General features: G+C 41.3%; 1 protein-coding gene and 1 long non-coding RNA gene across 6 annotated transcripts in view; one reads left to right on the top strand and one right to left on the bottom strand.

Moving 5' to 3' along the window:
- Positions 1–788: 788 nt before the first annotated feature.
- Positions 789–2,104, bottom strand: LOC140651788 (uncharacterized). The gene is made up of 3 exons (XR_012042517.1): positions 1,961–2,104; positions 1,247–1,594; positions 789–917 (listed from the first exon to the last, which is right to left on the bottom strand). It is a non-coding gene; the product is annotated as an uncharacterized lncRNA (long non-coding RNA).
- A 199-nt stretch (positions 2,105–2,303) lies between these two features.
- The window catches only part of FNIP2 (folliculin interacting protein 2), a 52,855-nt gene continuing 31,389 nt past the window's right edge, over positions 2,304–23,769 (top strand). For 2 of the 5 annotated variants that reach the window (XM_072861699.1, XM_072861695.1), the window contains exon 1: positions 2,304–2,576. In XM_072861699.1, the coding sequence (XP_072717800.1) occupies positions 2,482–2,576 (95 nt within the window). In that variant the 5' untranslated portion in view covers positions 2,304–2,481. Of the gene's footprint in view, positions 2,577–18,517; positions 18,777–19,839; positions 19,863–23,769 lie in introns of those variants that run through there. The other 3 variants (XM_072861694.1, XM_072861697.1, XM_072861698.1) reach the window with 3 other exon arrangements.

Below are 23,769 nucleotides of genomic sequence, written 5' to 3'. Positions count from 1 at the left end.
TGTCTCGCTTCACATTTTGGAGTGGCATCTGGGCATATAAAGTGGTTCATTTTCAGATGAAACTAAACCAGGTGTTTTTCAGAAATACATTCAGTGTGCTCCAACCACTGACACTCATTCTGCTGACAGGACCAGATTACAACTAGTCCAAAATAAAACCCTGTAAAATGTTTGTGATGTGGACATCGGGCCCTGTAAGACAACTGGTTTAGGCTATGATTCTGCCCCCACTGGTCAGCATTACTTGCTAACGCAGACGTAGCCATAGAGTGGCAGCCATGGTCTTTGCAACTTTAAGTTTCTCAAGACTGTTCTGTGAGAAATACAGTCCAGTGCTTATTTCTGGAGCTGGATGCCTAGATTCTCATTCGCATTGATTACTATGTCGACCATGATGCCTTTCATCTTGTCCAGCCACACCCTGCTATTCACTTCCCTTTCAGTGTACTATCATCACTATACCCTCATTTTTCTATCCTTCAGCTTCAGTTGAGTGGATTGACCTTAATGACCAGGGGCATTTGGTGATGATGGTGGAAATAAAGAATCAAAAGCAGTAAGAACATCCAAGCTGAAAGATTTACATTCTCACAGATGAAGTGGTTGAGAGCCTTCAAAATGGTGATCTCTTCTGAGAATGGACCTCCAGACAAGGTCAGCTGAGCATTGCAAGATTCAATCTGGTGTTATAGAGGGAGGAGCTAATCAGGCTATCAGGCCAGTAGGCAGTCGTCATCTGATTTTTTATTTTAAAGAGAAATCAGCTTCTCCAGCCACTGAAAGGCTGGCTCCATGGCACCAATATGCCCTCCACCTCTTCTGCCCCTACTGGATGTTGAGTATGCAGTCAACTATTGTAATGATCCATTACAGTTATTGTAGTGATCGCCATTCTCCGTGTCTCGTCTCCAAGTTTCCTGAAAAGAGCAGGAAGCTATCGTGGGTCTGCTTTTTTTTCCTTTTTTTTGCTGCACCACACTATGCAGCTACCTAGCGGGTTAGGGAGGAGCATTTGAAGTTGTGTTCTCTTGGTGGGTGCATGGTGGTGTCAACCTGCTGGTGGGCAAAACCACACAAACAGCCCCTTCCCCCAAATTAAACCAACAAACATAAGGCTCCAAAATGCCCCCCAAATACTGTAGCGTTGTCTAATTTTTTTGTGAATTAAATAGATCAATTAAAAAGAAATGAGTGAAAAGGCACCGTCCCAGCAGAGCTACCTTCCTGCAAAAATGTTCTCACTCACCTGGTCAAAGGCTGAAGTCAAAGTTCAGATTCTTGAAGGGAATGGCAGTACTTCTACAATTTTATGCTGGGGTTCTCTCCATTACAGAGACCAGAAGTAGAAAAAAAATCCGATTGAAGCTTTCCCGGACTGGTGACTGGAATTTGTGCGTGGAGCAAAACGAGGGCCGTGAGCTTCCCGAAAACTCAACGGACTTCTGTCGGCCGTGGGCTTGGCTGGCATGAGGGAGGAGGGGACGCTGGAGCGGTCGTGGCTGCGGTGCTTCGCCATCAGCCCCAACGGGGCAACGGCCCCGTCTGACGCGGGGGGTTGGTTCCTCCGCGCTTGCTTCAGCGCACAACGGTGTTCCTGTAAATCACAAATACGTGATTGATTGACATGTGTGCATATACAGGGGACGTATAGGTACGTATGTACGTGTATATGTATGCACACATATATCTATAGAGAGAGAAATATATTGTAAAATATACATTATAAATATATGTGTATATGTGCATGCTTGTTCCTACATATATATAAAATACGTGCAATATATGTGCACATACCTGCCCTACCTGTGTATACCGGCAGGCAGGTACAGGCCCACCGGGCCGCCTAAGCACCCCCGGAGGCACACGCCCCTCCGTGCTCCGCCCCCGCCAGCGTCCCCAACCGCCACCGCGCAGCGCGCGACGGGGCCCCTGCCCTTTAAGCCTGGCTCCGGCGCCTTACCACGTGCTGGGGGCGGGGCCGGGAGCACCGCGCAGCCAATGGGGAACGCTGGAGGGGCGCGGCGCGTTCGCGTCCCCGTTCCCGTCGCGCGGCGGCTGGTGGCGCGTCGTGCCGTGTGCCGTGCCGTGCCGTGCCGTGCCGTGCCGTGCCGTGCCGTGCCGTGCCGTGCCGTGCCCTGCCCGTTCGGCGGACGGGAGCAGCTGTCAGCACCGGCCGGCGGGCGCGGCCCCTCGGTCAGGTGACGGGCGGCCGCCGGGAGCGGCGCGGCGCAGCGCGGCGCGGCGCGGCTGAGCGGCCCGGCGCTTCGCTTCGCTTCGCTTCGCTCCGCTCCGCTCCCCTCGTCTCGCTCCGCTCCCCTCGCCTCGCTCCGCTCCCCTCGCCTCGCCTCCGCGCAATGCTGGGCGGCGCCGCGGCGGCGGGGATGCTGCCGCGGCCGCCGCCGCTCGCCGCCCGCTGAGCCGCTGCGAGAGGCGCGGCGGGGCCGCCGCCAGGCGGGGCGGCGGCAGGGGCAGGGCGGCAGCATGGCCCCCACCCTGCTCCAGAAGCTCTTCAACAAAAGGGGCGGCAGCGCGGCGGCCCCCCAGGGCCGGGCTCCGGGGGAAGGGCCCGCCTTCAGGTGAGCGGCGGGGGCAGGGCGGGTCCGGGCTCGCCGGAGCCGGGTCTGGCTCCGGCTCCACATGGGCGCCGGGGGGCGGGCAGGCAGCGGGGGAGCTGGCGGAGAGGCCGGCGGGGAACGAGAACACCGCTGCCCGCGGCCGCCCGCTGAGGGGCCGCAGCGCAGGTGTGCCGCAGCCCCCCTCGGGCTTTCTCCTCCGCGAAGTTTCCGCAGGGGCTGGGGGGAGCGGCCCGCGGGGAGGGGGCACCCCGGCCGGGCCGGGGGGCGGCGGGAGACACCGCCGCGCAGGGGTGGCTCTTCCTCCGCCTTTCCCTCTCGTTGGATCGCTCAGCCATTTTCTCTCCCCGTTGGAAGTGGCAGGCTGGGGAGGCGTGGGGCGCTGACCGCCCGGCCCGTCGGCAGCCCCGCGGGAGAGGCGCCAGGCCTGCGCTTCCGTGCGTGTGCCTGTGATTGCTGTGGTAACTCGTGTTCGGGTCTCATCAGCATGGGAAAATTTACAAATGACTTCGCTGTTGTGACCTAAATACACGTGCGTAGTCGGGTGACCACTGAGCATTAGGTACCTTTCTCTACTCTCTTTCCTTGTGGTATCGCAAATCCTTAAAGGTGAGCTTTAGTAGCTGTTGCTACTTCAGGGCTTGAACAGGTAATCTCTATCTGATATTGAATTATTACTGTTTTCTAAACCCTTGGGAACAGCATGTTGCTCAGGCTGGTGGTTTGGAGCTTTGTTACTTTTAGCATCTGTTCTGCTCACAAGACTAAAGCAGTCCTGGTGAGCACAGTGACTATCACATGCATGTCCAGTAAGCTCTGTGTCTTTTTTTCTGTTCGGCATGAGTTGACTAGTCTTGTGATCAGATAATACACAGGATTGAATTGGAATCTGGGCTTTCACCGCTGAAACTATTAAGAATGGTAAGGGAAGGGGGTGGAAAATATCTCGATCCACAAAGTGCCATAGTGCCAAGTGTGAAAGATCACAACCATGGAGCCGTTACGATTTCAAAGATGGTCTGTGTGGGCTGTGACCGTATGCATGGCCAAAGTTGCAAGATCATGGTGAAAAATGGTGTAACATCAAAATGGCATTAGCATTTTTGGGTTATAAGGTGATTCCTTTGGAAATGGTAGGGCACGGTACTGGTGCTGCATTCCTATCAGGGAAAGGTTGGTGAATTTCAGGGGGCTGTAAAGTCTATATGCTATACTTGCTAATTACTTTTTGTAGCACTTACTCTCTGCATGAATTAAATACCTCCTTTAATTTGGAAGAAAACAAATATATTTTCCATATTTAAAATGATTGGCAATTCCCGGGTAATTATTTTTGCCTTGCACTTAAAATCTTACCAAGTACTCTGTATCAGAGACCAATGCCTTCAGTTCTAGTTTTAAGGTTATTGGATTCGTCAAGGATCTCCATGAAGGCAGATTCCTTGCACAGTGTGTCTCCCATTAAACTCAGTAAGATTGCTCTATCTGGAGTATTTTGTGAGGTTAGGGCTTGCGTTTGTTTTCTTCTTCTTCCTATTCCTTAGGTAAGAGATTCCACGCTCAGTTTTACATTTGAATAACATTTAAATAATGTGACACTTTAAACAAAAACTGTTAAAATATTATTGTAGGTGCTCATCACTCGCTTTATCCCCTATTTTCCCCCATTCCTTTGCTATCTGATTAGTTTTTGGCAAAGTTAAGGTTAATAGAAGTTATTTGAAGCATTTTGCATGTGGCGGTTTTTTTGTCTGTTAATATTGCATTAAGCTTCTTCCTTATGACTTTTAAGTGTGCTGCAATGCTTTTTCTTTCTTTCCAGTGATCTTTTCATGACCTGCAGGAGCATACTTACTGGGGTCTTAGAAGCTCTACTACAACGTTTAGACTTCCTGTTAAGCGGTAATCTCCGTTTGGAGATGTGCGATTGGACCTAAGTAAAAGGGAAGACTTAATCTTTTGGTAGCCTCTGTGTTAAGCATACGCTGCTGATCACTGTTAGAGGCAAAGTGGCAGGATCATTTTCTGTTCTAACAGCAAGCCTATATTTTTAAGCATTTTAGTTATTTTTATTCCCTTTTTGTGTTTTCATTAGTGAGGTCTCTCCACATTCAGTATGTCTTGCTGCGTATAGCTCTCTTAAGCAGCCCTGTGAGACCAATAACAATCTGTATCCCTGGACCTTGAATTGTTATGAGTGTCTTGAAAGCCTGAGTGTCTTCATGCACCCTCCTCACCCACAGCAATAGCAGAATTGCCAAAAAGCTCTTTAGTAGATAATACCTCCTCAGATTAACTTAATTTGACAACTTTTTTTTCAGATACGTCATTAGGAAGCTTGTATTTTTATAGTCTTCCCGGGAACACTAGGAGAAATTCTGTTGCAGAAGGCCATCCACCAGGCTTGAGGTTTGCCTGTAACGAGTACTGCATGTGCTTGTTCTGTTGCCCTCCTCCCCTTTAAAACTTGACCAAATGTCGGTGCTGCTTCCTCTCTTTGGCTCTGAAGAGAACAGCAAGCTACAATGTCCATGCTGCTTACCAAGATGAACTGGCACAGCCTCAAAGAGAAGGAGACGTGGTGCCTGTAGCTGAATGTGGAGCCACAGGAAATGGTTTCTTGGGTGCATGAGCATTAACATCTTAATTTGGATCAGGAGTGCTCTTTTAAATAAAACCTCTCAATTGTCTCCACTTACTGCACTTTGGCTCACGTAGCCATGTAGCTTTGGTGCATAAACCTGGATTCCTGTTGGATTGAATGAAATTAGAAAGTATGTTCCAACCACTAATGGGCATTCAGTCTCTGGGACCAGACTACAGCTGGTCAAAAGTAAAACCCCAGAACACATATAATGTGGGTGTCAGGTCCTTAGCACCAATTAATTCACTCTGTGGATCTAGTCCTGTTGGGCTGTACTACATTGTTCATGTAAACACAACCCTTACTTGCTGGGTGAGGAAAAAGTAAACACGAGGTGTAGATGTTAATATAGAGCTATTAGGATAGTAGGACTTTCTACTGGCCTGCACCTCCTTTCAAAATAATGGAAGTATGAAGTGGTAGAAGGGTAGTAGTTAAAACTGTAGAATATCTTAATTCTTTTTTAAAAAGAGAAATTATAAGCCAGCTGGAGAACAGATGGGTTTTAGTGACATGATACTGTATTTGTTCTAAGCAGTTTTGTACACAGATCTTCAGCTTCTGGTTTCTATTACTACCGCTTTTTGCTTCCCTTAACTAAAAATATCTATATGTGTGCTTGTGTATATATGCGTATAATGCACACGTAAAAATATACATATATATACACACACACACCCCTTTTGAAAGAGACATTTGAGTGACTGTAGTTCAATATGTTGCTTTTTAGCCTCTAACACTCTGAGGAAATCCTAACTACTTTGTGTGTGAGAAATGTGTATTTCTGTGGCTAAATTCCCCTAATATTTCTTATTCCCTTATCAGATGTTACTTCCCTTACAAGGTTGATTTAGAGTAGTTTGTACAGACTTTTGGAGTGCTACCAGGGTCCTGTGCTCAGCAGAATGGTAGCTATTACTGCAAAAACAAAGCATCCTACTCCCCATGAATTTTAAATTTTAGGGATTAAATAGAATATTTTATAAGCACGTAGTATTCAAGACTAGAATGTCTCAAGTACTAAACATATATTTGAGTAAGGTCTTGGGGGATGGCTTTAAGGAAATGGATATGGGTTGCAGATAGTTTGATTGTACTTGAATTTTTAGCAGTTCCTCTGTAATTGTGTTTACCTGATTCTAGAATGAGATTTCACATCAGTGCTTTTCTGTACTTTTCAACATGAAAAATTAACATTATCCTTAAACCGAGGGCTAAAGTTTCACACTAGTTTCAGTCTTTGTTAGTTGTTTTTTTTTTTTTAATCAAGTGCCTGTATCTGGGGATGTAAGAATGTAAAGAAATGCCTTGAAGTTTTTGGAAGACTGCACTTTCATTGCTGAATGTGTAATTTCTCTGTTGCAACCTCTGATGAAATTTCTTTGATACTGGTATGTTTAGTGAAGGAATGTTGTAAAACAGGGAATAATTTCATCTTATGTGGATTCTATATATAAAAAAAGAGATTGTGTTATTTCAGCTGTGTCTGAAACTTGGAAACGGGCTGTTTCTTCAGCTTTAAGTATCAGCTGCTCCTTCTGGTGTCTATAATGGAGCGGATGTCTTGTTGTAACTGCAGGATATCTATCTGGTAACAGTTTGTTAGCTTTGGTATATGAGATCATTTGTTTGGCAGCTTATACTGGTAGTTCCTTTGGTCATAGCACTGAAATGCTTGGTGAGATCCTACTTGCTAAGCATTATTTCACAGCATTTATTACCAGCCTGGCGGTGTTCCACCTTCTGAAAAAGGAAAGAAAGTGGTAGTGAGCTTTGAGTCTGCTTGCATGTCAGTTTTATATCTTTGTTAAAATGAAACACTCCTCAGTAAATTCTTGTAGTCTAATTGGGTTTCTCTTGAGCTTCTTGCAGCTTTGTAGACATTCACACAGCAATAATGCTACTGAACACCCATGTACGTCTTTATACATGGAAATATCATTAAACATCTGGTTGTAAACCCTTCAAAAAGCATTTGAAAGAAAATCCCTATTTTATATGCTGTAGGAAGGGTGATGCAGCCCATGGCCAGATCTGAGCATGGGGGCAGGGAAGGTTAAACAGCGAGGCTAAGCCATGTACCTCTTCACTGACAGCTGAAGATGAGCCTTAAGGTGCAGTATTATACTTCTGCTCTGGCATTAGCCTTTCCTCAGTAATGAGAGTTAAAGAGTAAGTTCTGCAGAAAGAGAGTTATTACAGTCTCACTCAAGAAAACAGCTTAAAGAGGAAGTGATTGAAAGTATGGTCTTTTGACATGGAAACCGTACTTCCAGCCTGGGGCTGTTTTGAAGGGAGACAAACAAACGCCAAGTCCTCTGGCTTTTGAGCTTTGCAGGAACCAAGGCCATTGTCTCTCTTAAGCTGTTTTGATTTCCCCTCCCCTACACACTTCTGTCACTGAACAGCCTCTTGGTTTCCTCTAGCTTTGCTCTGAGACTAACTCTCATTCTCTCTTAAAGTTGCAAGAAGACACCCTCTTCTTATTTCTTTCTTCTTTTTTGCCACAGATGGCTAAAAAGCTGTGTGGAAATGCATAAGCTACTGATGTTCTGAGAGGGATGGAAGTACCTTGGTTATTTAATTTAACTCCATGAAAAGATGCATTCTTGTCTGACTGATCAAATTGGTTTTGCCGGTGGGTTCTTATGTCTGATTTACAAGTAACTTATCCATGTGGTGTAACCAGCTAGTAGTGCATTTCCTCCACACCTGACTCTTAATTGATGCGCAGTTGGATAGTAGGTGCTTGATTCCTTATTCTTAAGGTACTTTTGCTGTTTACATGTCCAAAACTGGGTAGGTGAGTTGTCTGCCACATAATATGCTCAGTAGAAAGTGATTTGGGGAATAGTAGCAACAGAAAGCCTTGGAGCTACCCTCCCGTGTCAGTAGCACAATTTAAAGCAGAATACGCTACAATCTAAAGCAATGATGCTAATGCTGTAGGGGAATACTTGTCTGTTGATGTAAATGGATTGATGTGAGTCAGAAAATAGAGCTGCTTGGGGCTGAAAAATGTGGACATTAATTCATAAAAGCTGAATTTGTAGAGAAACTTTTTAAAAGCTGATGCAGAGCTTTATTACCAGGAGAGGCTGGCTTCATGTAAACTTAGTTGAAGTAGCAGAATAGCTTTATTAAAACTTGAGAGGAAAGGAAGATGGAAGAGGTTTGACAAAAATGTTGTAATCATTAGTCATCATGTCATCCCATTTTGACATTGTGGGCTGTAGGTGTTCCAGTGCATGGTAGTAGCCTTTTGCTGTAGCTTTGGTCTGAACAGTGAGTAACAGCAGACCAAAAGCCCAGAGAGAGTAGATGTGACAAAATAGCTGGGGTCAGAGGGGCCAGAAAATGGAGTAACTGTTTTCATAAAAGCAATTTATTTCTTGTTCTGGCATTTCAGTAATATTGAAGCTGCTGAAGACTTCTTTTGCAAAGAGAATTCTTTGGATTAATACTGACTGTGTGTGCTACAAACCTTGGTGACATACCTGTTCCTTTAGGTATTCCTTCTGACACTAACAATCATGTTCTTTCATCTGTAATCTACTTTGCATCTTAGTGATGTTCAGAGATGGCTTCTGAAGAGAAGACTCAATTTTAGAGCCATGTGTTGTGTTTTATGTTTGTCAACAGTTGTTTCTACTAAGTAAACCCTTGATTAAGAGCACACTGTCGTCTTGCATGCCACTTTGTCTAAGTGTTGTAAGAAGAACATTCTTATGTTCTCCTAATTATCAGTATTTGCTGTGTGAAGGTTTCCATGGGTACACTTGTTAGGCAAAAGATAAGGAATGCAATTCTGTAGGATGGTGGTTAACAGGTTTGCTAGAGAGAATAAATGAGAAAAGAAGGACTTTGAATTGGGTACGTCTTGTGTGAAGACAGCAAGTGTGACTGTACCTTTGCATGCATGTCCTGTGATAGTGTGAGATTATTACTGATCTGATTAACAGGCATGGATGTGGTTGTTCACCTTTGCCTGTCACGAATCATCTCCTGTGTGTGCTCTGCCTCCACTTCTTAATCTTCAGGCTCAAGTTCTTCTCCATTCTCCTTTGTCCTTCTCTTAACAGGGCTTGCTGCCTTTCTTGCCTCACTCCATTTGCCCTATTTGTATGCGTTTGTCATTCGAATACTGTAGGAATGTCATGTTTTTATATACCAGATTGAGGTCACAAGACAAATTTCAGCACAGACTGCAAGGCAAAGCATTCCTCTCGGTGAGGCACTGAGAGGACTAGTTTAGGAGTTTCAGTTATAGTGCCTGTGCCTTTCCCACTTCAATTAGGGCAAGTATGGGTACTTTTACATGACCAACAGCCAAAATATCTCTGTTTTGTCGGCACACTTCCTGGATATTGGTGAGATTCTTAGAATTGTACTGCGAAATGGGCATGAGAGTTTTACATCACACTTGCTGCTGTTAAAACTGACTCATGATTTTCCTTCCATAGACTGTGATGAAGTGAAACTTCAACTATGTGTGATGTAATTACTGAATCAGCATGGAGCTTTCTCTGCAGCATGTTCTCACCTCAGTGCAATACACTTCAACTTTCTCCTTCAAGGTGCTCAGTGGAGTTTCACATGAGCTAATGCAATCAGCTGTATTAAGTAAACAGTCTGACAATATTTATTTATTTTTCTAATAGAGGTGCTAACAGGCTGAATTTGGTATTAGCACTTTCAAATTAGAAATCTGAACGCTTTACTATAGTACTTTATCTTTTATAATGAAGTCAGGAAGTTTCTTACATAATAACTCTTAGCTTTTATTGTCATTAAGTTTATTGACTTTTATGAAAGAAAACAGTGGCTGGAATGAACTCGGTGCTCTGGATTTCTGTGTGGAGTCTTTGCACTGAATTCTGAATGTGGATATTATCGAACACCAGAAATTGCTCAACTTTTGAGCCTGGGTATGTGAATGCACAGCTTCAGGGGCACAAATCTCAGTAGAGTACATTAGATGATGTTTTTGAAGGAAACTCAGAGAGGTTTAGTTGCCGACTGAAGCTAGACCACGACAATGATTTACAAACTGTTGAATACATAGTTCTAAGCAGTTTATTCTTAAATTGTTATTCTTTCACTGAATGCGGATCATTTTACAGAATTTAATATAATGTTGTAATGTTAAAGCCCTCTCTGGTCCGGAAAAGACAGTTATGAAAGTTTTTTTTAAAATCTGCAACTCAAAGGAATTAGCTTATGTTAAGACAAATTTTTGTGTCTGTCTTCTGTGTTTCTATGTATGGACACATGAACTCATCTAACTATTGCTGAACAGTTGAGTGCTTGTGTCCATCATCTTTCCTTGCCTTTCCTTTCATGTTCCCACAAAAGGTCCTTCTAAAATCTTCATGTTTAACACTCTGCTCTCTAAGTTGCACTCTAAAATGAGTTGTGCTTTTTAAGACAAAACCTACTCTAGGAAACGTTGTGGGCCTTTTGTTTCTGAAGTCCTGGCTTGTTTAACATGACTGGGTTAAACAAGCTGGGCAGAGACCTGTCAAGCTGCCAGAAAGGAAAGTTGGTGACCTGTGGTGCAGGCACAAGGAAAAAGTGAGGTAGGTGCAGAAACAGCTTTGCCCAGTTGCGCAGCAGCGACGTCAGTCCCTGTGTGTTAAGGCTCTGGTCCTGGTAAATGGCTGCAGTGGTGCAAGATGCTATTGCCTTCTCCCATGCTGTGCTGAAATTGATTATTTGCTGGACATTTGTCACTTCCACATTAGCGTTATAGAACAGAGAGTATTGGAGCCCTCCTGAATCATGTCTGTGTAAAGGTCAGTGATATAACCATCTCTTGCAATAGTTTGTGTTAAGCTGTCAGACTTCATGCAGAAATGGTTATGGAGGGCTCATATGTTCTAGTCCGCAGCTGCACTGAGAGGGCTGGAATAAAGAGCTGGGAATTGGTAACTAGTTCACTTGGCAGACAACTGTAGTGACATGTATCTGAGCTCTTACTTGATCTTGGCTTTTAGCCTGGAGAAGGGTTGCTCTCGCATGGTAGCCAGTAGAAACATCTTCAGGGGTACCAACCTCTGCCTTACCAACTGTTAAAAGAGTTTCTAAATAACGTTAAGTTAAAGAGTTGGAAAAATTAACTCTCTCTGATTATAAAGATGTTTATGACATCAGGCTCTGGAAATACAGCATGCTTACTAAACGCTAAAACCATTTCACATATGATTCCAAGTTCTAGAGTGAGTAACACCTGACGACTTCAGTATTTGGGAGACTCAAGGATATAAGTCAGTCATCCACTGTGGACTAGATCAGAGTACGGTTTAGTTTGGAAACAATTCAGGTACTAAATGTCTTGTGTTCAGAAGTTCCTGTGTGTAGTCTTACAGAATATGTTTGGGAATGCTTTTGAATGGAACTAGGAAAATAATGCATATTTGAAAACTAGCTTTTTCTATTTGTCACTTTATGGTGGCACTTGGTGACTGTAAAATGCCGATGTATAGCTGGACTGGATAATGAGTCCAGGGGTAGGTATGCAATGGAGAGGAAAATGAGAACAGAACACTGTATTTTGTAGTGGACATGGGTTTTTCGAAACAGTCAGTCAACTCAATGAACCTGTGTATACATTGACACTATATCTGCCTAACTTCTTTGTTTTTAAGCAAAAAACACCTGGGTGGAATGTCAAAGATGACTTGAACCTCTGAATTAAACTTTGTTTACTGCTTAAAGAAATAATTGTATATTTGTATTGAAATGCGGTGTTGTCATGTGAACTAGAAATCTGACTGAAACAGTGGCTTTTCATTTGCATTACTGAAGCACTAAAAGTTGCTAGAGTATAGACTTCATTAGAGTTGTGTCCTTGGGCCCTATTTTGACTAGAAAAGAAAGTGAGAGTTTTGTTTGTTTTTTAATGAAGTTGTCCTGAATCTGTAATTGTTAAGAAGGCTCCTAGTGAGTCTGCTCTGGTAGACTTCATCTCAGAAGAAAGTCAGGCCCATTATAAAGGACTTTCTTACACAAAGTTTTACTGGGGAACACTGAAGGAGCTTGACCAATTCTTACCTTCTCATGAGGAGAAAGGTTTCTAATTTGTCTAAATAAGTAATTACTGCATAAGCTTGCTGACTGACATTTTAGAAATTATAGTTTGACTGATATTCAGTGTGTGAAGCATTTTCCTATTGCATGACAAGGTTCCACTTTGCTCTTTTTTCTGATTTTTATTTTTTGTCCGGATATTTCATGATTGACAGACTGCTACTTGCCAGCCAAATGTTACCGTGTTACTGGGTGTGGTCAACTGTAATTATGTATCAACCTGGCTCTATAAACTTTTAAGTCTAATATAATACCACTATTTTTGAGAAAATGTTTAGGATCCTATGTAAGTAGTTAGAGCAGTTGGCCTGCTTTAAGCAAGAGGCTATTTCATAACTTAATGACTATTTATAAATTCAAAGTCCTATGCAATTGGTGGTAAACAGAACATAAATCCCTTGCATAGTGTCTTGCCGTAAGTTTAGGTTTGCCCATGCCAGTCAGCGGCAGGAATGTGGTTTGTTTGGTTGGTTTTGTGTGTAGTCTTTTTTAATGGAGAAGGTATTATGGTATGAGTGATTTAGCTACCCTGATCCTCTGTACGGGGTCCTAAGTTGTGGCTCCTCCTTCTGTTTCCAGTGAAACTTGGAAATAAATGTATGTAAGTCTTCAAGATTCAGTGCTAGTTACTAGAAAGCTACCTTCAACGCTGTCTCCAAGAGAGGGTTAAGGAAAGTGTTTTGGATGGAATAGACAAATTATCATAACAACAAGAGGAGCAAAACATATTTTTGGCTATAACTAGTGAAAAATGCCGGAGCTGACGTTATATCCATCTGTGTTATCTCTGCATTCTATCTAAGTCAGGATTTCCTGGCATTCATCTAGACAGAGGCGATGGACTTAGCTGTTCATGCTATAGCAACTTTTGGGTGATCAAGCATGGCTTCTAGTATATGTGTTCTTTCCCATATCCTTATCAGTTGGGTAAATCAGTAAATTTTCATTAATATTCAACATACTTAGTTTTTCTTCATTCCCTTCGTGATTATTGCAGACTAACTTTTCAGTTACTATCTCTATTTTAAAAGAATCAAAAACTGTCTTGCTCTTAAAACAGTTTAACATAACCATTTACAGAGGGCTCACCAATATTATTTTAGCTGATCAAAAAAGCTGGGCTGCTTCAGCTCTTAGCACTGCTTGACAGCCACATCTGATAGCTTTGATTTCATATATTATGAATTTGGGAGGTTGCACCTAGAACGAGGTAACTTCTAATATTTTTTTTTTTAGTGAAATCATACTGCTGAACATGCACTTTTGGGTTGGTTGAAACTGACCCCTTCCGAATCAATTTCAGAAGCACTTTGCGATAGCACTTGCCTCTAGCCCTGCTTGAGAGCATTCTCTTGAGCAGTGGGAGTGCATGTTCAGAACAGGGATGAGGAGGGGATTTGCAAAGCTTTCTGTACCCTTGGAGAGAGTACCCTAAACTTATTTGGCTGTAAAGTTTGTGAGAGAATGCCATGTCCTCTGAAGCTTACAAAGCCTTTGTGTGAATGTAGCCTTTTCATAGTAGAAGCAGAGGAAATTTGTAATGAAATTGCTTATTTTAATATGCAGGTGTTTTTAGTTACTTTGAGTGAAGGTGTTTGTGTGTTTTAGCAAAAGGAGTGCTTTTCAGCTAACTAGAAAAATCAGGGGGGCAGGGTGGGGGGTGTTGCACACCAAACAATGTTGTTCATATCTCTGTATCAGTTGGCATTAAGATGCATTTACTTATGTCAAATAATATTGTTTCTTAGTCATGCTTTTTTATTTTCATATTCTAAAAATGCTCCTTTGAACAGAGGCTTAAAAGCTGCATACAGACTTTTTCTTATGGAATAAAAAAAAAAATAGGGCTTTACAGAAGAGGGAGATGGAACAGGAAAGAGCAGGCAACCAAACCCATGCCTCAGGATACCGCCCCTGAGGTGCGGTGGTGATGTCTGTGCTGGCCTGCTCATTTACGTAGGAGATACTAAGGTCTGAGATCCCTCAGTACTTTCATACAGCGTTGAAACGCAACAGGAGCTGGTACAGTGTTATAAATACCAGATTCTGCCTTGTGTTGCTGCTCAAAATTCTCCTTCAGATGTGCAATGTGTAGTTCTTCCTTCTGTTCAAGAGAAGGTGGGGAAAGGCAGAGGCAGTAAAGCTGGTAGGATAAGAGATTTCTATTCATCTCGTTTTCTGGCAGAGGCAGTTCTCGGACGTGCCTTGGCAGTGTCTGTATTTAGTAGCTGTGTTCCTGGACGCTGGCCCAGTCACATGGCGCCGCTGGAACAAGTGACATGGGAATGATGCATGAGCTGAGACCCGGCGCTGCGTGCCGGAGGAGGTGGGGCGGCCCTGCCGGCCGGGCGGCCTGCGCCCCACTGCTCAGCAGGGACGCTGGACCCAGCGCCTCTTCCTCCTGTCCGGCTGCTGCCGTTTGGCTCAACCTGTTTGGCTCCAGTGAAAGCTGGAAGTTGGTTGCTGGAGGTGCCTTTAAAAAGATAAACAGGGAAAAAAAAAACCCAAACCCTAACGAGCATTAAATTAATAAGTAAACCTTCAGTTCTTTGAATGATAAAGATTATTACTATGAAACAACATCTGCAAAACATTTGACTTAACTTACATCATCTGAGCTCTCCTGGGTGTTAGAAGCTAGGGGGGAAAGCAGGATGGAAGGGGGAAAGTTGATTAAGACTAAGCAAGGCTTTCTGTACTGAGGAAGGGACTAGGTGATAGATCTAGGGTGCTAACCTTATTGCATACTTTACTTTTCTTTGTTTAAAAGTCCTAGTTTAACAAAAATAAACACACTTTTCTTAATGGTAAACCACAATTAAATATACACACTTTTTTGTGCAATCACAAGTCTTGAGCTCTTCTCCTTGCTAATGAGGAATTCCATTTCTGGGGCTAGCAACTCGGAGCACTGTCTTGGTGCTGTTTATGGTACTGCTTCAAACACACTGCTCTTCTTGGGTTTTTTGGTTGGTTAGGTTTTTTTTTTACATTATCACTGAGACAGCGTATGAAACCTGGCTCCCAAACTTCTGACTTGCAGGTAAGCCAATGAACAGTGAATCCAAACTTATGAAAGTTGTCTGAGTTGTGAAACGCTGGTTTAATAGGCTGTTCTTGATGTTTGTGGAAAGCTGATGTGTGCAATTTATGGTGACTTTAACTTGTAGAGATCTGGTTGCTAGCCTTTATCAGGTGTGTGTGGTTTTTGTGGTCATTTTTTGTGTGTACATGTGCTGGCATTGCTTTCTAGCAACAAAGATGATGAAAAATGCTTCCAACCTTGCAAAAATCCAGTATATTCTCCTCCCCTAAGCAAGGGAGTCTGTGGAACTCTAACTTTTCAGTGAACACATATATCCAATGTTGTTTTGCTTTTCATACAGTAACATATAAAGTTATATTTAAAAAAATATATATATAACCTTTCTGTACAGTGATCTGATATGAAGAACTTTATTTTTCTCTGCCAGAACTCTTTCTACAGGAAAACCTAAACAGAGAGAGAGAGAGAGAGAAGTGCTGCAAATAACATGTTCCTTCACTTGTTGCATGACTAATCTGCAATGTATCCCGCCTAACTTGTGTGAAACTAGTAACTATGTATCATGCTTGAACAAGGTGGTTCATCTGAGGTTAATAGTGCTTTACCATATTAGGACTACTTTAAATCATCGTGGAAAAAGAATGTGGTGTGGCATCAGCACAACTCTTCCATATCTAAGGTTTTGAAAAGAGGAGGAGCAGTGTAGGGTAAATACTTCAAATTGGGAGGGAGGAAGGGAACCCACATCTTCTACATAAGCTATTCAACAGACTAAAAGAGGGAAATTCATCATTGAGCAATCAAAAATAGATTCCACTTCACCTTTAAACATGTGTTTTGGCACTTGTCCTGAATGTCTGGGTTGCAGGCATTTTTTGTGTATCAATTTTGCTAAGTGTATGTTTTGCAAAAACAAATGCTCATTGAAACAGCAGGTATGATTCCAACTTTCTGTTTTCCTACACTTCTCTAGCCTGCTTCTAAAAGCTGTTTGGAAAATAAAACCTTACTGGGGGCTCTGCAAATATTCTGTTAGATTTGAAAACAGTGCTTAAGTTTTAGTGGACAGCTGTAGCTTCTACAGAAAATTATTCTTAATTAGATAACTCTATTGTATATATGTCCTCTTTCCCCCACCCCAAATTTTCTTGTTAAAGTATTACCTTGAGTTGAAATCATTTAGGCAATTGTCTCGCAGTGGAGGTGAAGGACAGGAAATGACCTACAAACAGAGCAGGTGACATGCTGTCACATAGCCTAGAAAAAGAGTGATTAAACTCTGTGTCCCAGAGGATTATATCTGGAGAGCAGGACACTTTCTTCCATTTTCTCTATTATCTACTCCTTGGACTCAGGGTGTTTTCCAGGTGTGGGTTTGCATTTCTTTCAGAAACTCTTCTGTGGATTTTCAGTGGTAATTCCCCAGGTATTTGGGGATTTATAGTATTCTACAGATGACTTAATGTACAGATAAGGTAGTGTTGTGAAGCACGTCTATTTAGTGAGCTTATATGAGTTCCTAGTTCTAGTCTCCGATGTGAATCCAATATTGCGGTCGTTTAACGAAATGTTTTAGCACTTTGTTTCTGTTTTTGTTTGGGGAAAAGGTAGGACAGAAGTGAATGCTATCAGTTGCTGATCTTAGTCTAAGTGTAGGAACCTGACCATCAGTTGCTTGTTTCATTCGCACTTCAAAGGTGACTAGGAACACTGATGTTTAAAGTAGTCCTTCTCAATGAGGTGAGGGCTAGGAGTTGCCCTCTCCTAGATCGTTTGAACAACTTGAGAGCAGGCCAAAGCTTTTCACTTGTTTCCCTCACTTAAGAGGAGGAGTAATTGCGATCTAGTACTTGTCACTACTCTGGGAATTGAAACTGAGCTTTTTTTGCAGGCTTCCCTCTGCAACTGAGCAAGTTGTTGAACCTAACCTTGCTCTAGTTTTCCACTTGACTTTTGTCCAGTGTTTAGGGGTTGGGGTTTACTGAGATTACAAAATCCTTTTAAGAAGGGTGCTGTGCTATTTAGCAGGTAGCACGTAGCACTGGGTTTTGAAATCTTACTGTTTTCTAATTCTACTGCTGTATTTCTGGGTGACCATTAGCGAAGTTATTTTCCCTTTTTAGTCTGGAAGGGAACTAGCACTATGGCTGTTATCTTATAAAATGTCTAAAACTTTATTGATGGGGGGAAGCTATGTAAGACATGAATTATGAGCAGACATGTATCTAACTTTTTTTTTAAAGCAGGGATGAGGAAGAGGACTTGTTCTGCAGTGGAATTATCTGAGCCTGAACAAAACATCAGGTTCCTTTGTTCTGCTTAAAAACTTAAATTTTCTTGGTCAGAAATATTTTATTAGGTATTTTTGTCATCAGTACTGCTGTTAATTGTTTTAATAGGCACATGACTATAAATTCTCATCAACCAATTTGATGTCTGTGACAAACTTTTTGGTGGTTGTTTTCCCTTCTTTTTTAAAAACCTTTTCAAAATAGTAGTTTCAGATTCTTGGCCAAGTGTAAATACTATTTGTCCTTAAAAGTAAAAGCATTACAGTGCAGAATATCTAGTTTCTTGGTGTTGGTCATTTTTTTTAAGTGGTAACCATATGGCAGTGGTGACAGATTCTTATTTGCTCCTAAGCTATATGAGGTTGCTAGGGGTTGTCAGATGACACTTGCTCACATGAGAGCCATTAACAGGGTGTTGTAGCCAGTGTTAGAACAACCTTGCAACTAAGGGCGAGTCACTGCAAAAGCAACTATGCTTTTTTTTTTTAAGAGGCCATATGGTTCAGTCTTGTGACTACATAATTGCCAGCTACCTAATCACAGAGCAGGAAACAAACATAGTTAAAGTCAATATTAGCTGTTGTATCTGCTACAGCTTTGCGCCAGACTTGGTAGGAAAAACTTTTAAAGCAGCAAGAGCAAGTCTACCATGGCTTCTGAAACTTGAAAGTCATGTCTACTCTTCTGTCTGGAATAATTGCAGCAGTACATTAGCTACAGCTGTCTTTCTGCATTAATGGCTTATAGAATATATGAAGATCTCTTTACCTTTTTTCCCCCTAACAGGAAATTCAGCAGACTGTGTTCCTGTATAGGGAAGAAAGCTGATGGTAAATTACCATCGTTAATGGTTGATCTATAGTAAAGAAATCCGCTTGAGACTGTATCTCTTCAGCGGGTATTTAGTTTCTTTGAGGGAGCTTTACAAGAGATTTGTAGCAAAAGAAAATGTGTGGGGGTACACCAAAAGCTACAAATGGCACAGGGGGACAAATAGAAAGAGCAAGAAACAACAACGATGTACCACTTGGAAATAATCTCTCTTGTACCAAATTGGATGAAAGGATTAGAAAATCTTTGAGAGACCAAAGTGTCAGCTGTGGGAGCAAAGTGACTAGACTGCTACAAAACAGGTATGCATGTAACTTTTTTGGTATATATGATTTTTGATAGAGAATGGACATTTTTAGTTGATATTAGATTTATAATCATGTACCTGAAAGGCTACTTTTGTAAATAATTGGAAAAGTTCCATTAGAAGCTTATTCTTGCTGATGATGGTGACTGATACTCCAGAAAGTCTTCCCTGTTGTTTGAAACTGAATCTACATTCTGGACTCTGATGTGTAAGATTTATGTATATGCAAACTGAGGCATGAAGGATAATTGCCTTTCTTTTCAGTTAAGGTTAAATAATCTTACCTTCTCTTTCTAGTTTTCCAATTAGTTTCCCCTCTTTTATTTTTTTGCTGCCTCCTGTGTTAGTGGGTCAAGTAGTAATAGTTTGCAGAGCAGGCAGGACAGAATGCTGTGAAGTGGGGGAAGAATGGAGAGGGGAACCCTCTGCTTTACTTGTAAATGACCTCTAGATCAAGCATTACATCAAAGTAATATGGAGTATGAATAGTGTTTCTTTGACTTCTTTGCGGTGTCTTTCAGGTGTGTGCCAGCATGTCTCTAATATCTGAGTCTCTACTGCTGCATAACTGTTGAAAATATGGTTCAGGGCAGCTTTTTCCAAATTCTAACACCCAAGGGGGTTAGAATAAATATTCTACATTCAGGATTGCTGATCTAAGAAGCAGAAGAATACAGATAGATATATAGGTATATAGATATGTTTCAGCCTTTTTGTTTCTCTAGCCTGTATATGTTGCACTGAAGTAGTGAGTGGTTAGTCACTTTCAAAAACGTTTTAAGGTCAACTGAAGTAGTTTTTGAATATAAATAAATAGGTCACTCTTCAGTTATTACATGTATGCATGCTGATTATTATAAAGGTGAACCCAAAGCTTTCTTTGGAAAGATCAGGGTTTGGAGATCTAGATTAACTGAAAATACTGATTCAGGGCAGAATGGGACAAACTTTTTGTGGCTTTTTTCCAGAAACAAACGAGTCTGCTTTCCCCTAAGTAAGAGAGATCTCCTTGCCTCCATGTCTCGCATCTGTAATGGAAGAAATGTTGAACAAGCCAAAGGAAAGTAGCTTATATGCCAATGTAAGAGAAAATAAAGCAAACTTAAGCTTAATATAGAATCTGGGGAGAAAACTTGCCAGGATATCTGTAAGCTGTTCCAAACTTGTGGCTTTCTTTTTTTAAAAAAAAAAAAAAAAAATTATTCATAGTGTTTTATATCTTTAGTAGCCCTGGTGTTCTTGTTGTATGAACATAGACAGCTTGATTTTATTTATTTAATTATTTAGACTTGAAGATGATGTCTATTTGTTCTAGCACCTTCCTGATGCAGGAAAGATCTGCTCTGAAGGTGAGGCTAGATAAGTTGAGCTGTTCAAACAGACTGATGCTGAAGGGAATAATCATGTTGCCTCTTCTCCCTTTGCTTTCTGGCATCATGCTCTTATCCTTTTTCCCCTTGTGCTGGCCTTGGCCTTTCCAATCCTTCTGGAACTGGCTCCCCTTAGGGAGTTCAGCTCACTAAGCAGGCAGAAAGCTGACTTGGGAACAAGAAAACCCAATTAACATTCTAACTAGCCTCAATACTTATTTGAAGTGTATAGGGAATGTTTTCTTTGTGCCCTTTCCTAAAGGTATATAGCTCCATGGATGAAGTGAGTTAGTATAACTCATGCTGCCACCAAGAGGTAGAGGGAACCTCCACTTCTTCCTTTTTCCATGTCCTTTCTGATTCACTTTCATTTGCTGGGACAGACTGCTGCTGCTGCAGAGAATTCGGTTAGTTTACAGAAGGGTCCAGCAATTACTAGAGCAGACATGAGTAACAGGAAGGGTCATGTAGTTACAAAAAGGGGAGAAAGGATATGTGGGGCTTTTATTTTTGTGGTCAAATAAGAAAACATTATGTTCAGTCAAAATAACCACTTTTAACCTGAAATGTGAACATCTGCACAAGCTCATATAAATTCAGCTAATTTTTAAGAATATGCAGGACCTGGCATAATGCATTGTTTTTAAGCCAAAGTGAAACATTTCAGTTAGCTGTCAGTCTCTTCACTTCCTTACTTTTCTAGAGTGTAATGTTATCAGAAGCTGTTTTGTCATTTTGCAGTACATTGACACTCAGGTGGCTTAAAAAACCCTTACTATAATTTTATTCATTTTATTTGTAACATTTGTTTTGTAAGTCACTTAGCAGTATGTATTCCTTCAGCACAGATCTTTTGTAATTCTGTTTATTAAGTAGTTCTTAAACAGGAACTGAACATGTAAGATTTTTTTTGTAGAAGCAGAATGAGAAAATTTTTATATAAACAGGGCTAAGGCAAATGATGTTTCAGTTAGCATTTAGCGAAACTTATTTTTGAAGGCTCTTTTTAAGCTGAGTGAAAGAAGCAACAGTTTTTATCCAAAAGCAGTGGTTATAGCACATTTATGTTTGCTAAACATTCATGAGAAATATGAAGCTTACTCTGGGGATCACATAGTTTTGTTATCAGAAGTAACACTTTCAGTAGTAGGTACATATGCAAAACTACTTGTATTATATAACTGTCACATAGCTTCCCTCAGTATTTACGTATGGTTGGGTAAGCTGTTTTAGACAGAAACAGAGAAAAATCAACAGTGTGCCAGTTTAGGTTTTACCACATGAGTATAAGGAAAACAACTGAGTCTTGAGACATGAAGTAGGAGGGTGTTAGGAGTGGCAGTGAAGAGCTAAAAGGGCATTTTTGATATGAATAAACATCAATATTTGTTATAATTGGACATGAAGTAAACTGTTAGAATCTCATAATGTGGTGCAGCTGGAAAATAAGGGGCTTTTTGTAAGCATTTTGAGCTTACAACTCAAAGTGTTTTGCTTTCTTGTCCAAGAGTGGAAGAATTAATAGTTTTGTTACAGAATTGTCAATGCAAAAATAGAAAATTCAGTCTAATAATGTACAAATTCTGGTGCAAACTTTTCACATAACACTTTCAGAATCTTCTCTGTCCCCATCCTCTACCTATCTCCCACAAATGCATCGTGAGGATTTTTTTTGTTGCCTTAAAGTTAACATTAGTTCATATTGTGGCCTTGGAGGGGGAGGGGAAAGAGTCTTACCTCCTTCACTATTTATTTTTGGAGGATAGAAATATATATCCCTTGGTCAGATTTGGTGGTTGAAATTGATTAGTGCATTAAAAAATAATTGGGCAAGGTGAAGAACCTGTATGCTTATAGGTTGCCTGGGAGCATAGGAGCCTTTCTTCCTTAGGAAAAAACAGGTTAAAAGATTTCTGTTGCCTATTTCAGATATTTTGGTCTTACTTTTTAGAAACAACTGATGGAAGAGTGAAAGGTGGTTTTTTTTCTTCTTAGTCAAACCCTTAAGCTATTGCTTTCTAATATCTAAAGGAATATCAAGCTATACAATGCAGAAGTGTGGTGGGTTGTTTTTTTTCCATGAACTGATATTTTCTGGAAGAGAATCTTACCTCTTTTTTAAAAACTATATGTGAAGAAGAAACAAAGAAGCTCATGCCTTTCAGCATTGCTAAATAAGCAAGAAGCTGATGTAAAGACAAGTGAGTAATGGTTTGGGGTTTTGGTTTTTATGCATGTGAAAATGGAGCTGACCAATGAGTCTGTGTACTGTCTGTATTTTTCAACACTGTTTTTAGGAAATGATTGAATAGTCCCACTGTCCCTGTTTTGGGGCTGTATGTTATATAAGCTGGCTTAAACAATAAAGGGTGCAAGTACTGTAAGCAGTCTGCTCATCAGCTTTTGTGACGGGGAAAAACATCCCAGTCATCTGACTAGTCTTGGGCCTGGTGCTAGATTCCACGTTGAAGTAATGAGACTAGGGGTTTATATGCCTGTATAACTGGCCTATAGATATGCTTGATCTTATCAAATGAGATTTTAGTAGGATGAGTCTCTTCTGTAATGGGTAGAACTGCTGCAGGAACTACATCTGTGTTCTGGGTAATTCATCAAGCCTGAAAGCAAAGACTTCATTAAAACATTAAATTTTATATTTGGTTAGTACTGTAAGAAGCATTGTCTGAAGTTACTTCCCTAAATTTGGTCTATTAGTCACAGAAAGCTCTGTATGATAGGTTTTATGTAACTTCTTAGCTTGTTGCAATCTGGTACTAGAATCTGTTTGAAGTTCTGAAAGATTGCAGCAATCTTTAATTCTAGCGTGCTATGTGGAAAAGGCACCTCAGCAGGCTGTTAAATTGGCTTCTACTTCAGCATTTGTTATAAAACCCAGTTCATGTCTTATACAGGAGTTGGCATGGCACAAACAACATGAAGTTTGCTTTAGTGCAGAATGTGGGAGTTCACCTGTTCATAAGGAAACCTAAATTCATGCAACACAAGTATTGAGCATCCTTTTAGCATCGGTGGGCAGATGCAGGGCTGGATTGGCTCAATATGTGCCTGAAGCGAATCTTTTTCAGTTTAGACTTGCAGTCCTGTGTTCTGAACTACGGATCCTTCTGTATCAGTCCTGGAGAGAAATAAGGCTTTGCTCTTGCATGCAATTTAAATTAGGGCCATAGAGATGTACCTTTTTTTTTTGTTGTTAAAAGGAGGGAAGACCTGTGGCCTTTTAAAAAAAGCAGCATAGTTACTTCAGGTATTGTCTGTTGCAGAAAGTATGTAAGTAAATAGGTAGCTGTATGACTGAAGAGGTATCAGAGTATCTGGTACTGAAGAGCATCAGATTTGTGTGGCAGACTAGAATGAAATCTATTGATGGCTCAGACTTCTCTTGCGTTCTGTATAAGTGGATTTTGTAATAGCATTGCACAGGCAGTGGGCTGGGAAACTAGTAACAGACTTAAAACAGATGGTGTAGTTGCAGCTCTCTGTATATGTGAGGTGTGTAGGATCTTTGTTGGGCAACTATCAACAATGGTATCAGGTCTGATCTCATGCAGGTTAACTTAATGCCGTGACTCTCTTTGAAAGGGAAGACTTGAAAAATCT

The sequence above is a fragment of the Ciconia boyciana genome, chromosome 5, assembly GCF_034638445.1.
Source record: "Ciconia boyciana chromosome 5, ASM3463844v1, whole genome shotgun sequence".
NCBI lineage: Eukaryota > Metazoa > Chordata > Aves > Ciconiiformes > Ciconiidae > Ciconia > Ciconia boyciana.
Note: the sequence above shows the minus strand (reverse complement) of the source record. Positions and strands in the feature narration are given on the sequence as shown.